This window comes from Rhinopithecus roxellana, chromosome 15 (genome assembly GCF_007565055.1).
Source record: "Rhinopithecus roxellana isolate Shanxi Qingling chromosome 15, ASM756505v1, whole genome shotgun sequence".
NCBI lineage: Eukaryota > Metazoa > Chordata > Mammalia > Primates > Cercopithecidae > Rhinopithecus > Rhinopithecus roxellana.
The window spans coordinates 5,171,649-5,187,971 of record NC_044563.1 but is presented as its reverse complement, the minus strand read 5'-3'; the positions used below and the strand labels follow the sequence as shown (position 1 = coordinate 5,187,971).

The following is a 16,323-nucleotide window of genomic DNA, read 5'->3' as shown; positions in this document are numbered from 1 at the left end:
CCAGGCCCCTGGACAATGCTGTCATTGTCAGCACAGAGAGTGGTTAATTCTGGATGAATGGTACACGGGCCTCTTGACCAAGGAGGCCGCTCGCCGTCCCCAGTCTGTCCTCTCACATGCCAGGGAGGCCCCAGGCTGGAGTCTGGCGGGCAGGTCTGGCCTGCTTGGTGGCACCGGAGAGAACAGGGCGGTCCCTTGGGGGCGCCGGCTGCAGAGGCCTCAGGCTGGACGGAGCTTCCTGACCCCGGTCTGCACGGCGGCCACTTGGCAGTGCTGGGCTTGGGTGGCAGGGCCCCACTGCATCTCGGTTGGAGGGCAGAGGCTGCTGCTGCCCTGTGGTGCCGACCTCAGGCATGACCTCCTGGCCAGGTGGCAGCTCGGGCCCTGACCCGCTCCTGGCCCTGCTGGTGGTGATCCTCCTAGCACGCCTCATCCTGTGGTCCTGCCTCGGGACCTACATCGACTACAGACTGGCCCAGCGGCAGCCCCGGAAACCCAAGCAGGACTAGGCCTCTGCAGGCAGCGGCCTCCACGCGCCCTGTCTCGAGACTCAGCTGGCCCTTCTGGTGGTGGTGGGAGGCGAGGGGAGCAGGACAGGCACATGACCCCCATGTCCCACCCCCGGGGCAGGAGCTCAGAGAGGCCTGAGATGGATCGTGCCTGCCCAGACTGACCAGGGCTGTCCCGTAGAGGCAGTTGGCCATGTGGGGAGACGGAGGGGCCAGCCTTGCAGGTCCATCACCAGGTTCTGGGGTCCCCGGTTGCAGGGAGTGGTCCTGGGGGTAGGTCTTGTTTTAAGACCTTCTCTGCCTCCAATTCCTTATAAATATGCCTGCAGGGAGAGCTGGGTAAGCCAGAGGACTCAGGTGGAGGGACCACAAAGACAAAGGTGCAGATGGCTGTCTTGATTTCCCCAGAGCAGACCCCTGGGAAAGGTCTCAAGACGCACTTGTGAGACTGAGTTGACCAGCCAGATGCACTTGACTCTGGTTGAGCTTCTGCACACTCTCTAACGGTCTGAACCTCCGTTAGGGAACAATGATCCCTGCCTGCCCCCCTCAGCAGGACGTCATATGGGGGATGATTTAGGGGACAAGCCAAGGGACCTACCAATGCCCTCTGTTCATCTGTTCCTGCAAGTGTGGGGCTGGGACGTGGCCAGGAAGGCTGACAGGGCAGGGAAGTTGAGTTGAGGCCAAGCATCCAGGGCTCCTGCCCCGCCTCCCTAGCACATTCGCCGTGATGCCAGTGACCTAACCCATGGCTTGGGGAAGCTCAGTGGTTCTCATCCTGGCTCCATATTCGAGACTCTGGGGGAAATTCGGCAAACACCCATGTCCAAGCTCCACACTGTATTTCCTGGGATGGTTCCAGCGGATTCTGGATTGCAGCGAGGGCTGCTGACTATATGTGGAACTGTGAGATGGAAGGGACGACGGGCAGCAGCTCCAGGGAGGAGTATCGAACCAGATATCGTCCCAGGGAGACTGGGCCTGGTGATGTGGCAGTATCTTGCTCCCTGAGAGGTGATGGGTGTGCTAGGGACGCTCGCTCAGGGAATGTGGGCCAAGTCCTCTGAACACGAAGCTTGCACAGGGGGTGATTCCTGTGAATTCTGAAAGGACTTGGGGACATCCAGCAAGAGCAGGAGCTTAGATGGTGGTTCCAGGACTGGTGTTGCTGACTGGGGAGAGTGGCCCCCCCAGGGTGGGCATGGAGCGGGGCACTGGCTGGGAGCCTCTGCCTTGCTGTATCCTGGCTGAATGTCCCCAAGTGAGGGCCAGAAACACCATTATCACTGTTTCTGCAGCACCTGATACACTCACCTATGCCAAGGAAATTTTTTTTTTTTTTTTTTTGGTTTCTGCAGGACTTGCTGTGCTCAGATTGTTCATTCAAGAGAGCTACAGACATGGGGGTGCTGGTGAGCAGGAGCAGAAACCATCTGGGAGGGCGACCGACTAGAGTTTGAGGTGTCCAGGGGTGGTGTGAAGATGACCTATTGCAGAGGGTCCCTTCTTATTCACACTCTGAAGTGTGCACAGGGGCAGGGGCTACCATGCTCTGTTTCAGTTTGGCCTCTGTTGTATCAACTAGAGGCCAGCAGAACTCTATGGCCACTCCCCCCTGCCACGGACAATTTGCCACCCCCACCAGCTGCAAGGACTCTGTCTGAATATTCTCGCCTGATCGTAGGATTGTGGCGAGGGATGTTCTTATTGATCTCTAAGGAAAATATTGTTCACTTTTTAAAAACATGATCTTGTACAATTTTATTGATCTCTTTAAGGAAGAAAAATCACATCGTTGTCATGAGCAGGTACAGACGGAGCTAGGATGGCCAGCTGTTCTGGGTTGCCCAGGGCTGTCTTGGTTTTAAAATGGAAAGTTCCACGTCCTGGGAAACCCCTCAGTCCTGGGCAAACCAGGTCACGCTGGATGGAAAGAGTTAGACGTTCATCCGATGTGCTGATGTCTTGCCAGTTGTAGAGTTTTGTGTAAACCTGTGTGTGGCCTGTGTGTTCATATGGGTGTGTAGGATGGCACCTGCACACATACCTGAGGTCACCTCTTGGTCCAGTGAGCCAGAATCCTGTGACTTCTCCTCCTTCTCCTCCTTCTCCTGCTTCTCCTGCTTCCCCTCCTCCTCCTTCTTTCCTCCTCCTCTTCCTCCTCCTCCTTTTCCTCCTCCTCCTTCTTCTTCCTTTCTTTCCTTTTTTGTTTTTTTTTTTTTGTTTTTTTGTTTTTTTTTGTTTTCTTGAAATGGAATCTCACTCTGTCACCCAGGCTGGAGTGCAGTGGCGTAATCTTGGCTCACTGCAACCTCTGCCTCTGGGGCTCAAGTGATTCTCCTGCCTCAGCCTCCCGAATAGCTGGGATTATAGGCATGTGCCACCACGCCCTGCTGATTTTTATATTTTTTAGTAGAGATGGGGTTTCACTATATTGCCCAGGCTGGTCTCGAACTCCTGACCTCAAGTGATCCGCCTGCCTTGGCCTCCCAAAATGCTAGGGTTACAGGCATGAGCTACCGTGCCCAGCCTCAGAATCCTGGGACTTCTGCTGGAGCCAGGGGTCAGAACAGACTCCTCTGCTGGGGCTGCCTGGCAGAGAGGACAGAAGCTCCAGACAGCCCCATGAGAACCCATCGACCTGTAAAGATGGTGGAAGGGAAGATTCTGCCAACCTCCTCTGACTCCCTATCTCAGTTACACTGGTTCATAATTTCTTTTCTTTTTCTTAAGCCAGTTTCATTGGTTTCTGTTCCTGGAAAATAGACACAATTCTGATGAATTCATGTATTCTGCATCCACGTGTCAGCATCTCCAGCCTCGTGATGCAGTGCCTGGCTCAGAACAGGCACTCAGGCCGTGGCAGCTGAATGAATGAGAGGGTGTGCCCTGGCTGTATCTCAGGCAGCAGATGCATTCAGCTGCAGGTAACAGACACATAGACAAACAGTGGCTTAAAAAAGAGAGGCTTTAAAAATATTTTGTTTTTCTTTCTTCACGTAGCAAGAAGTCTGGCGTTTGACATTCCCAGGCTGTGGCGTGACAGCTTCGTGAAGTTATCAGGGTCTCAGATCCTGCCATATTTCTGCTCTGCCACCCTCAGCACGTAGCTTTGACCTTCATGGCTATAAGAAAACTGCTGCTACTCCAGGCATCTTACACACGTTCCAGGCAGGAAGAGAAAGGAAAGGGTGACAGAGACAGAAAGCAATGTCCCCAGATACCCTTAGTTTTCCATCTCATAAGCCAGAAGGATGTCACGTGGCACCCCTGGATGCACAGGAGGCTGAGAGATGGTGGTGTTTGTTAGCTGGTCTCATTGCCGTCCTGAACGCCAAGTTTGTTATAAAGAAACAGAGGCAAAATGGTGATCAGGCGGGCAACTGGTGGTCTCTGCCACGTGCTCCTTGGCCATTCTTTGTAATGGTGGTCTTTGTCTTGGACTCTATTTTGGATATTTGGGCATCTTTTGTGGTACCCTTATGTGCTGGTTTTGCTGCTGTCTGCCCTTCAGGAATAGCAGCTGAGTCAAGCTGTCTTTGGCTGCTCCAATCTGGAGTCAGAGGTTGGAGATTTCCATGGCTTCCCATGGCTCCTTGGGGCCTCCTAAGAAAATGTTTTAATAAGGAAGTCCGAGGCTGAGACAGACACGCTCCTTCTTAGAGACACATGGGAACACGCCTCTGCTCACAGCTGGTAGCCACAGATGCAAACTGTAGCCCATGGAGCGGAGACAGTGAAGAGCTGATGGATAAATGAATAATGATGATGGACAGCAGATGCATAAAAGGCATGAAAGGATAGTGTTAGGGCTGGAACATGTGCCCCCAATTCATATGTTGAACCTTTAATGCCTAATACTTCAGAAACAGACTGTATTTGAAGATATGGTCTTCGCAGAGGTAATTAAGTTAAAATAAGGTCATTAGGGTGAGCCCTAATCCAAAGGATCAGTGTCCTGATCAGAGGAGGAGATTAGGACCCAGACACACACAGAGAAAGAGAGCCAGGTGAGGACACAGGGAGAAGACAGCCATATACAAGCCAAGGCGAGAGGACTCAGGAAGAACCAACTGACTCCAGCCTCCAAAATGTGAGAACATAAATGTCTGCCGTTTGAGCCATCCTGTCTGCAAGCAGTCAGCAAGCATTCTTTGAGTGCTTGCAGTATTCAAGGCACCACAGATACAATGTTGAATAAGGCAAAGCACCTGCCCTCAGGTAGCTTGCAGTCAGAGAGGTAAGGGTAGTGGGCAGAGAGACCTGGAAACAGATACTAGACCAGCACTAAGCGTGTGTGGTTATTGAACAGTAAAAATGTGGCCATCACAAATTGCGATATGATGTCAGTAAAATACATACTGGCTGTTGAAGACTCAGCACAGAAAAATAATGTAAAATCTCATTAGTAATGGTTTTATATTGATTATGCATTGAAATGATACTATTTTGGACACATTGGGTTAAATATTACATTGGATTTCACCTGTTTCTTTTATTTTCATTTTTTATTGGCCATGATATTTTATTTAACTTTTAACTTTTATTTTTGGTTCAGTGGTACATGTGCAGGTTTGTTACATAGGTAAACTCATGGGGGTTTGGTGTACAGATTCTTTGTCACCTGGGTACTAAACTTAGTACACAAGAGTTATTTTATCTGATCGTCTCCCTCCTCCCACCTTCCACCCTCAAGTAGGCCCCAGTGAGTGTTTGCTGTTCCCCTTTATGTGACCACATGTTCTCACAGGTAAGAACATGTGGTATTTGGTTTTCTGTTTCTGCATTAGTTCGCTTTGGACAATGGCCTCCAGCTCTACCCATGTTCCTGCAAAGGACATGATCTCATTCTTTTTTATGGCTGAATAGTATTCCATGGTGTATATGTATCGCTTTTTCCTTATCCAGTCTACCATTGATGGGCATTTAGGTTGATTCACCTGTTCCTTTTAATAGGTCTTAATATGGCTACGAGGAAATTTAAAATCACATAGATAGCTTATATTATTTTTGTTATGGACAGTGTTGTGCTGGACCTTCATAATGTAGTAAAAGGGTGGTGGGTGAATGCATGGTGTGTTACAGGAACACAGGAGGGAGCTTCTTGGAGGAGGTTCTTAGTCCATTTATGCCTGAGGTTGCCTTTTTTTGAATTTTGCAATCAGACCTTGGTGATTACCTTGAGCAGTAGGATATATAAATAACTCCCACATGCTTAGCATTCCAGTAATGGAACACTAGGCATAAATGGGTTAAGTGATAATGTTCAGACTGCAAACCAGAACCTATGAGATGCAGCCAAAGCAATTCTTAAAGGGAAAGGTATAGCCTTAAATATTCATATTAACAAATAGGAAGAATGAAAGCATATGGATTAGGCATATGGCTCAATATATGGAACATAATAGAACAAAACTAAGAAAAACAGAAGGAAGAAATAAAGGTAGAGGAAATGTATGCATTAAGAAGTGATAGAATTAACAAATGTACCCAAGTGCCGGATTTTTGATGGGCATAAAAAAGGATGCTGTTAGTCAATCCTATCAAGAAAAAAGAAGGAAACGTAAATGAAGTAAAAGTCTGTGGGGAAAACAACCACGGAGACATAAAATGGCAGATAACCACAGGAAACTGGCACTGGGACACGTAAATGATTTTGAGACTTTGAAAACATAGAAAGCATAATTTATTTAAAAAAAGACTCCAGGCCGGGCGCGGTGGCTCACGCCTATAATCCCAGCACTTTGGAAAGCCGAGGCGGGTGGATCACGAGGTCAGAAGATCAAGACCATCCTGGCAAACATGGTAAAACCTCGTCTCTACTAAAAACACACAAAAAAATTAGCCGGGCGTGGTGGCGGACACCTGTAGTCCCAGATACTCGGAAGGCTGAGGCAGGGGAATGGCATGAACCCAGGAGGTAGAGCTTGCAGTGAACTGAGATCACGCCACTACACTCCAGCCTGGGCAACAGACTGAGACTCTGTCTCAAAATAAAGTCTAAACAAATTGATTACCACAGAAGAAATAGAAAGTTGTCAAAGTCAACCTTCCTTAAAAAAAAAAAAAAAAAAAAAAAAAAACAAAAAAACACACACAAAAGCATCAGGCCCAGAATGTTTTATAGGAGGATCCAACCACACCAAAAAGGAACAGGTAACACTATTTAAACTGTTCTAAAACATAAAAGAAGAAACTTTTTAACTTCTTTTTATGTAACAAGCCTATCATTGATGCCAAGATCCATCATAGATGGCATGGAAAGGGAAAACACATACCAGTGTTGCTCGGGAACATTGATGTAAAAATATTAAGTCCCTGAATTAAGCAGCACATGAGGGGAATAAATCATTGCAACAACTGAGTGGAATGGATTCCAGAAATGCAAGGATGGTTGGATATTAGAAAAACAATTAGAAAAGAGGAAGAAATCAGAGGTGCAAGCACTGGGAAGGAAAGTCATTATTTACAGAGAGATGGATGATTTTCTTGGAAAATGGAAGAGTCAACTGAAAGCAATTACAAATGCTAATACCAGAATTCAGTCAAGTGAGCGGGTCTAGATCAATACAGAGAAACCATACACACAGCTATTCATTAGGAGATGAGAAGCATGAAAGACCCCATTTATAAGAGCAACATAAGGAGCAGAAACATGGTTGGCCACTGTGGATGATCAAGTTAGGGTTCACCGTGATTTCCTTTAGTCTGTTTTAATGTGCGATCGCCATGGGTGCTCTAGACGAGATTTATTATGGACCCAAGACCCTGACAGTGTCAAGGCTGGTGGAGACGCCCACACAAAGCTGGTGTCCAGCCTGGGGGCCCAGGTGACCTGCAGGGGAAGCTGGTGGCTTTGTCATGTTGCTGAGACTAGGAGGCCTGGATAAGCTAGAGGAACAGCCTTGCTGGAGGGGCTGCAGCTGGGGACCACTGTGGGCTGGGGACTCCACTTGAACTTTCAGAGCACAGAAGCTGACTCTCCTTCCCCACGGCTGCCAAGTCCTGTGCTCCTGTACCTGTCACTACAGTGTAGTCAAGAAAACACAGAAAAAAGCCATCGCATTTTTTTGCAGGTGGCGATGGTGGGTGCTTCCATGTAGGGTGAGTAATTAGGGTGGAGGTATTCCCTGGGCCATGGGACTTTCAACACTAAAATGGCCACATTGGGATGGCTGGTCATCCTGTTTATAGGACTTTTTGTGTAGTAAAGAATTAATCTGACCCAAATAGAAGTCTAATCTTTGTCCTTGGTTCCTAGGAGGGGATCTCCAGGCCCTTGGGATGTCCCGCTTGAGATGAGCATCTTTGTTTGCCTGTTGTGAGGGGGAGTTTGGGTCATGTGGTCTCCATTTGATCTCTGGAGGGGCAGAAGAGTAAGGGTCAGTCACTTGCGCATCAGTCCATCATGCCCATGTGTTCGTGGTCAAGCCCTAGTAAAAACTCTGGACACCAAGGCTCCGGGGACATCTCTGCTTGGCAATACTCCATGTGTCTTGTCACGCACCATTGCTGGGAGGAATTCATGTGGTCCATAACTCCACTGGGAGAAGGAGATTGGAACTTCCTTGCACTCTGCCCCATGCATGTCTTCCCTTGGCTGATTTTAATCCTTTCACTGTAATAAACCATAACTAACCATTACAACTTTCAGTGAGTTATTGAAATGGAGGATGATGAACTTAAGGATCCCTGAACTTGCAATTGCTGTCAGAAGTGAGGGTGGTTCTGGGGACTGTTTCCTAATTTCTGCATCTTCATTCCCTGTTTCTTCTTCTCTTTCTCCTCCTCTTCCTTGAAAACTGCAGAAGGATATACCACGAGCAAGGATTCTGTCTCCCCCAAGCCATCTTGTCTCCCTCCATCAATGCAGCCCGAGCTGCCTGTTTCTTGCGTCTCATCCAGAGCTATCCCGTGTGCTTCCAGGCAAATGCAAACGTCTTCTCCCACCCATCCCATTTTCTCCCATAATTAATAGCATGTGTGCATACCCCATCCTTATTGCCCCATATGAAGTTTTTGTGGATTTTCTAGTTTTCCTGTAATGAGCACACATTTTTTTAAAATGAAGAAACAAGTGGGTTACACGGATTGGAAAGTACAGTGAGCAAGGCTGTAGGAAATGAGTAGTTAAGGGTAGTAGCAGCAAGCTTAGGGAGCTGTTGTTCCCTTACTTTTTGAGACAGGGTCTTGCTCTGTTGCCCAGGCTGAGTGCAGTGGCACAATCAAGGCTTACTGCAACCTCCACTTCCCAGGCTCAAATGATCCTCCTGTGTCAGGTGATATATATATATATATAGTAGAGATAGGGTCTCACAATGTTGCCCAGGCTGGTCTTGAACTTCTGGGCTAAACAATCCACCTGCCTTGGTTTCTCAAAGTGCTGGGATTACAGGAATGAGCTATCACACCCAGGGGTGAGGTGGACTGAGGGCAAAGGTGAACTGTGGATCCTCGGTCCTGGGCACGGATCTCATCACCAGGAATTCCTCCTCCCCATTCCCCCACCAAAGGGGTCACAGCCCTGGGAAAGGGCTAGCTCTTCTGGGCCCCCAGAGTGTTTCCAGCTTTTCTTCTATGGAGGCAGGTATGTGAGGAAGGATGCCGCCAGGCAGGTGCAACACACCTGGGCAGCCTGTGGCTGTGGCCATGGCAGTGGCCGGTCTGCATGTGGAGGAAAAGATGGTGAGGTGAGGCCCTGAGAAACAACTCCCTGGTCTCATCCACATCTCCCCTCCTAGGCGGGATGAGACGGATGCACCCTCTGTCGCAGCCGCCTCTTCTGCAGGTGCCCGGCTTCTCCAGACTTGCTATTTTGGAGGGGCAGGTCGGTGGGAGCGACCGACTGCCTTGCATCTCAGCCACTCGTGGGCCCCAGGGTGTGGGCAGGGGCAGCTGCAGCCCTCTCGAGCCTCTCACTCCCTGCTTGGCCTCTGTAAGTCCGCCCGTGAGCAGCTCACAGAGCCCCCGTGGTGGAGATGAGTCACTTGTTCTAAAAATAAAAGAAGTGAAGTCATGATATAGTGTATTTCCTTTTTAAGCCCGATGTGCCTGCAGAGGGCTCCCCAGCAGTGTACTGGCGGCAGGGAGGGCCAGGAACCCTGACAAGGTCTGGAGCCTCAGAGTGCACCTGCCCCCACTTACAAGCCCCGGCCTTGGGGATTGGGTGGGGTGTCCCCTGCCTCCAACGGCTCCCAGATGAGTGAATAAAGGATGGCACGTAGGCCAGGAGTGGGGGCTCACACCTGCAATCCCAGCACTGTGGGAGGATTATTTGAGCCCAGGGGTTTGGGGCCAGCCTGGGCAACATGGTGAAACCCCATCTCTACTAAGAATACAAAAGAATTAGCCGGCGTGGTGGCACGTGCCTGTGGTCTCAGCTACTGGGGAAGCTGAGGTGGGAGGATTGCTTGAGCCTGGGAGGTCAAGGTTGTAGTGAGCTGAGATTGCACCACTGCACTCCACCTTGGGTGACAGAGTGAGAGAGAGCCTGTCTCAATAAACAAACAAACAAACAAACAAACTGATGGCATGTAAATAGCTCCCACATTGGGAAGACAGTCTTAGGCTGTAAGAGACGGCAGAGTGCCCTGGAACACACACAAGGGAAGGGGCGCTGCTCGCTCTTGGGGTCTGCGGGAGGCTTTCTGGAGCAGGTGTCCCTAGAGGTAGGACTGGGGGGACTCTGCTAGGCCAGTAGGAAGGGAACAGCATTCCAGGCAGAAGGAACGGTGTGAGCAAGGGCCTGGAAGCTGCAGAGCTCCTGGCAAGCTCAGGACATGATCCTCTGCAGGTCTCCCCAGATCACCTAGGGAGCTGGTGACACATGCAGATTCCCAGGCCTGAAGACCAGCTGGATTCCAAGAGCAGGGCCCAGGAATATGATTAGTAATTCCCCTGCACGATTCCCATACTCTGCAAAACTTGAGACTCTCTGGTTCAGACGCTAGTGCATAGAGGAGGGGATGAAGACGTACGATAGCAAGGCAGGTCGGGTCCAAATTGTGAGGGTTTTGAGGGTTGCCTAGGAGTTTGGATTTTGGTGTACAGGCAGGAGGGGGCTATCAAGGGCATTTAAGGAAGGGAGTGCTGCTCCTGGACCTGCATCTGAGAATGGCTCCTGGGAGTGACGTAGGTGGCTGATTGATGGGGTGGGAGGAGGCTGGGCAGACGCTTGGGCAGAGGCTTGGGGGGCTGGGACTGTAACAGTTATGTGAGAGGAAGCAGAGGTCTGAGACAGTTGCAGGGGCAAAATGTAGGCCCCCCACCCCTGGTTCAGGAGAGAGCCCAGGGATAGTCACCAGGGATCCAGCAATGTGTGTTTGTGGAGTGTGAGCAAAAGGTGGGGAATTACATGCTTGTTACCAGAAGTGGCGTTAGGGTGAGGAGGGAAAGAGCAGTTTTGGTTCCTGGAGAAGCAGGGCAGAGGGGTTCTGCAGATGCCAAGCACTCAGGGCACAGAATGGGGCCCGGATGCTTGATGGGGGTGTGGGGAAGTCCTTGGAGAAAACAGAGCCCAACAATGGGCTTCAGGCACCCACTGAGGGTCTTGGGTGTGGTACTGGAGGGGTCAGGAGGCAGGGAGAGGGTAGCGAGGGAGAAGGAATTGTGCACAGACTCACCTGGCAGGGAGGTTGTTCCAGCAATATGTTCGGAGATAGCGATGGCCTGGGCTTGCATCCCATGCCCTCCACCTCTACCCGCGTGGCCTGGGCACGTGTGCTAAGCCTGGGGCCCAGCTTCCATCTGTAAGAAAAGGACAGAACGACCATGTTCCTCAAAGCCCTCAGCACACAGCCTGAGCACACAGAGCCCTCCAGCGCTGGCAGGTTGCATTTTTTTTTTCGAGATGGAGTCTCGCTCTGTTGCCCAGGCTGGAGTGCAGTGGTGTGATCTCTGTTCACTGCAACCTCTGCCTCCTGGGTTCAAGCAATTCTCCTGCCTCAGCCTCCCGAGTAGCTGGGATTACAGGCACACGTCACCACGCCTGGCTGATTTTTGTATTTTTAGTGGATACAGGGTTTCACCATCTTGGCCAGGCTGGTCTTGAACTCCTGACCTCAGGTGATCTACCCACCTCAGCCTCCCAAAGTGTTGGGATTATAGGTGTGAACCACTGTGCCTGGCCTGCATTAAAGTTTTAACACAAAGTCCCAAAACTTCCCCAGGATGCATAGGACAGCATGTCCGATGGGACTTTCCTGTCTCTAGAACCGGATGAAGCCACAAAGCTGAGACCCAGAGGTGACGATAGCCCCTGCGTTCTCAAGAAGCACAGGCACCCTCACCGGTCCTGCCAGGTCTGCGTCTGCCAACCCATCAGCCACCTCCAGCCTAAAAGAGACTAGAAAAAGGGGGAGGCTCCCTGAGCGGCTTCAGTGAGGCATCCAAGGCGACTGTCCCTTTCCTAGTCAAGCCACGTTGGGGCTCCCAATAAACCTACACCAGCCCCTCCTCATCCACAGGTCCACTTTCTGCAGTTTCAGTTACCTGGAGTCAACTGCAGTCTGAAAATATTAAATGGAAAATTTCATAAGTAAATAATTCCTCAGTTTTAAGTGGCATGCCATTTTGAGTCGTGTGATGAAATCCCGTTCTGTCTCGCTCAGTCCCCCTTGAAGCATGAGTGATCCCATTGTCCAGCGCCTCCACACCTTGATGAGTTACTTGGGAGCCCTCTCAGTTATGGGATCCACTGTCTCCATATTGCAGGGCTTGTGTTTAAGATACCCTCCTCTTCTTTTACTTAATAATGGCCCCAAAGCACAAGAGTAGTGATGCTGAGGTCGGGCGTGGTGGCTCACGCCCGTAATCCCAGCACTTTGGGAGGCTATGGGTAGGCAGATCATTTGAGGCCAGGAGTTCGAGACCAGGCTGGCTAACATAGCAAGACCCTGTCTCGACTAAAAATACGGAAATTAGCTGGGCAAGGTGGTGGGCACCTGCGGTCCCAGCTACTCAGGAAACTGAGGCAGGAGAATTGCTTGAACCCGAGAGGTGGAGGTGGCAGTGAGCTGAGATAGCAGCACTGCACTACAGCCCGTGTGACAGAGGGAGACCCCGTACCCCCCCCAAAAAGTAATGATGTTGACATATTGTAACAATTGTTCTATTTTATTATTGGTTGTTGTTACTCTCATTTGGTGTCTATTCTTTAGATAAAACTTTATCATGGTACGCATGTATAGGAGAAACGTATATAGGTACGTATGTACACAAAAATTGTATATGATACTATTCACGCCTTCCAGCTTCCGCTGGGGGTCTTGGAATGTGTTCCCTGTGGATAAGGGGGACCTCTGTACTCATAGAAACTGGCGTGCCAGTTGCAGAGTTATGGAGTGCTAGCCCAGGGCTTTGTGAGCCCAGAATGTGGTGGAGTGAGACAGGGCTTGGCCAAGCTTGGCTGGGATTGCATGGGACATGGGTCTCGCTGGCAGGCAGTGACTGGTGTCTGCATCTCTCCTTTGAACTCCAGAGGTGGGAAGCTGACTGGAGCTGTCCTCAGGGCAGAAAGAGGAGACAGGGCATCAGTGAGCCCCTGTGCTGCCCTGTTAGGGGTGGCTAAGCCTGGCTGATTCCACTTTTCCTCTAGGGAGGAGTTATAGCCCCCATTGTTAAGGATGGAGAAGGGAGATTCCATGGAGTGCAGATGATGCAGGCAGCAGATGGAGGAGAATGAAGCTATTATCTGTTCTGAGCCTCTTTTGTTACACAGCTTCATCTAGTCCCTGACCTGCGCACCCTTCCAGGAAACCTGTCTCTAACCTCCTCACTCATAATATAGACATAGGCTGCCCCACCTCCAAAAGTCTGGAAACAGCGAGGACACACAGCCAGCCTTTGTGATGTCTAAAGGGCAGCTCTTTCCCCCAAATGCCTGTCCCCCCTTCCCTGGAATCTTTCTGAGGCTAGGACCCACAACGATGGCCTGGCCTAGCACCACATCCTCCACCTCCTCGGAAGCATTTTCTGCCTGTCGGGAACACAAATCCCTCTGACCTTTGGCTATTCCTATCATGTCCTCAGAAGGACAGAAATTAGCAAGGGAATCAGGCAGTGAAAAATGACCACCGTCTCCCCCTACTCCCTCTTTTCAGTCAACAGCAGGGCAGGACGAGGGCGTGGGCTTGGCTGCTACTGGGCCTCTATTTGGGGTGTCTTTATGGGTGGCGGGGGTTTCACATTCCACCCTTTGTAAAGCCTCTGCTCATGGGAGTTTGAGGTAAGCCGAGGTGGGCTGGAGCTGGCATGGGCTGGGGGCAGGTGACGCCGTATCCCAGGTGCCCTGAGGCATCAGGCCTGAGTGAGCTGTCTCCAGCAGCCCAAGCCATCCCGGCGGTGATCTTAACATTGGCGGCAGCAGGTTCCTCAAGTTGTCTTTCCTGATGTCTTCACCCGCAACCCCAGGTCCCCCTTCCTCCAGCCCCCAGTGTGATGGTTAATACTGAGTGTTAACTTGATTGGACTGAAGGACACAAAGTATTGTTCCTGGGTGTGTCTGCGAGGGTGTTGCCAAAGGAGATGAACATTTGAGTCAGTGGGCTGGGAAAGGCAGACCCACCGGTGGGCACCATCTAATCAGCTGCCCACGAGGCTAGAATATAAAGCAGGCAGAAACATGTGAAAGGAGCGCCTGGCCTAGCCTGCCAGCCTACATCTTTCTCCTGTGGTGGATGCTTCCTTTCCTCGAACATCAGACTCCAAGTTCTTCAGTTTTGGAACTCGGATTTATTTGTTCTCCTTGCTCCTCAGCCTGCAGACGGCCTATTGTGGGACCTTGTGATTGTGTGAGTTAATACACTCCCATGTAGATATATTGCATTAGTTCTGTCTCTCTAGAGAACCCTGACTAATACACCTGGTATCTGGCGAGTGCCCACTGTGACACTGTGGACAGCTGCCTGATTGCAGTCTTGAGCACGTGCCTCTCTGATGCCCTTTCTCCTCTTTCTGCCCTGGGGGCGGCTCCAGCCAGTTTCTCACCTCTGGAGTTGGAGTTCAAAAGGAGAGATGCAGCCAGCTCCTTCCCAGCCAGCGGATTGGCCAGGGGCCAGCGGAAGGGGAGGGAAAACCCTCGGACATGTGGCCTGGCATTTTGAGCTCACTGCACTTTGTGGGAAAAACATGCAGTAGAAGAGTAACATTCACCTAGAATTAGGAAGTCAGGGCCAAGGGAAAAAAGCAGCTACGTTAGGAAGGCGAGTCCAGGGACAGATAAGGAACCCACCATGTCCTCCATGGTTGCTGTAGCCAACCTGCAAGTTCCTGGCGGCCAATGGGAGCCTGGAAAGAAGGAAAGGTTTAAGGTTCTCAGGGCCGTTGGAGAAAATACTTTGGCTGCTCAGGAACCGTAAATCTTTCCCTAGCTCTCATTTGTAAAAGAAGTTTTCCTTAAGGGGCTTCACCAGCAACCCATCGGGAGTAATGGTGATTGGATTGGTCAGTGTTCTCCAGAGAAACTGAACCCATAGGATGTGCTGATATACAGACAGAGATTTATGATAAGGAATTGGCTTGAACCATGTTGGAAGCTAGCAAGTCCAAAACCCACAGGGTGAGTCCACAGGCTGGAGAGTGAGGAAAACCGATGCCATGGTTTTAGTCTGAAGGCTGTCTGTGGTAGAAGCAGGTGGAGCTGACCTTGCAGATGGAGCCTGAAGGCCGTCTGCAGCAGAATTCACTCTTGTGTTTGGATTCTAATCAGGCCTTCCACTGATTGGGTAAGGCCTACCCACATTAGGGAGGGCACGTTGCTTTACCGAACATCCTCCAGTTTAAATGTTCATCTCATCCAAAACTCTTGCAGAAACACCCAGAATCATGCTTGACCAAATATCTGGGCACCCTGTGTCCCATTCAAGTTGCATTAGTCTATTTTCAAGCTGCTCATAAAGACATTACTCAAGACTGGGTAATGTATAAAGAAAACGAGGTTTGATGGACTTACAGTTGCATGTGGCTGGAGAGGCCTCACTATCATGGCAGAAGGCAGAGGAGGAGCAAAGTCACATCTTGCATGGCAGCAGGCAAGAGGGAGCATGTGCAGGGGCACTCCCCTTTGTAAAACCATCAGATCTTGTGAGACTTATTCACTATCATGAGACCAACATGGTAAAAGCCTGCCCCCATGATCCAATTACCTCCCACCAGGTCCCTCCCACGACATATGGGGATTATTACAATTAAAGGTGAGATTTAGGTGGGGACACAGAGCCAAACCATATCACAAGTTGACACATAAAATTAACCACCACAGGGATGGGAAGTGTTGCCCCCATTTCTACAGCACACACAGCCCTGGACTGTCCAAATGGGTCCCCCAAAGGCACTTGTGTGGGTGCACCATGGTTCTGATCGGAGGAGAGATGAGTCTATTACCCATCTCTGGGGCTGGCGTGCATCTCAGGAAGGTCTGAGATTCTTCAACTAGGCTGTTGACCATACAGTCATGTGGTGACATAATTTTGTTTTTGTTTTTGTTTTTAACGAGATGTTAGGTTTGGAAAATAAGAAAATGAACACATCAGATGCCTGAGTGATTTTAAGGGCAGAGCCTTAGGCAAGTGCCTGTTGGGAATCTTTGGCTCTTCCAGTCAGCCAATTAGCTCCTTCTCACTTATGAGCCAAGGCAGCAAAGGAGGATGGGGTTGAGGAAAAAGAAGTCCCAATGACAGAAAAGAGAGAGAAGACAGCTGAGGAGAAATGGAACCTTGCTTCACCTTAGAGCATTGTGTCCCACACCAACCTGCTGGGACTGCCACAGGGAACAGGGAGAGAGGGGAGAAAGTAGCTGAGATTCTGCTTCCTC

At 50.3% G+C, this 16,323-nt stretch overlaps 1 protein-coding gene across 1 annotated transcript; it reads left to right on the top strand.

The window, feature by feature from the left end:
* The first annotated feature begins 226 nt into the window (after positions 1–226).
* SMIM38 (small integral membrane protein 38) lies at positions 227–509 on the top strand. Its single transcript, XM_030917666.1, has one exon. It carries the CDS (start codon positions 354–356, stop codon positions 507–509), a length of 156 nt encoding a protein of 51 aa, XP_030773526.1. The 5' UTR covers positions 227–353.
* Positions 510–16,323: the final 15,814 nt, after the last annotated feature.

What these genes read in the sequence shown, in the direction of transcription:
- SMIM38 (XM_030917666.1), top strand. Translation starts at nt 354, where the DNA reads ATGACCTCCTGGCCAGGTGGCAGCTCGGGCCCTGACCCGCTCCTGGCC.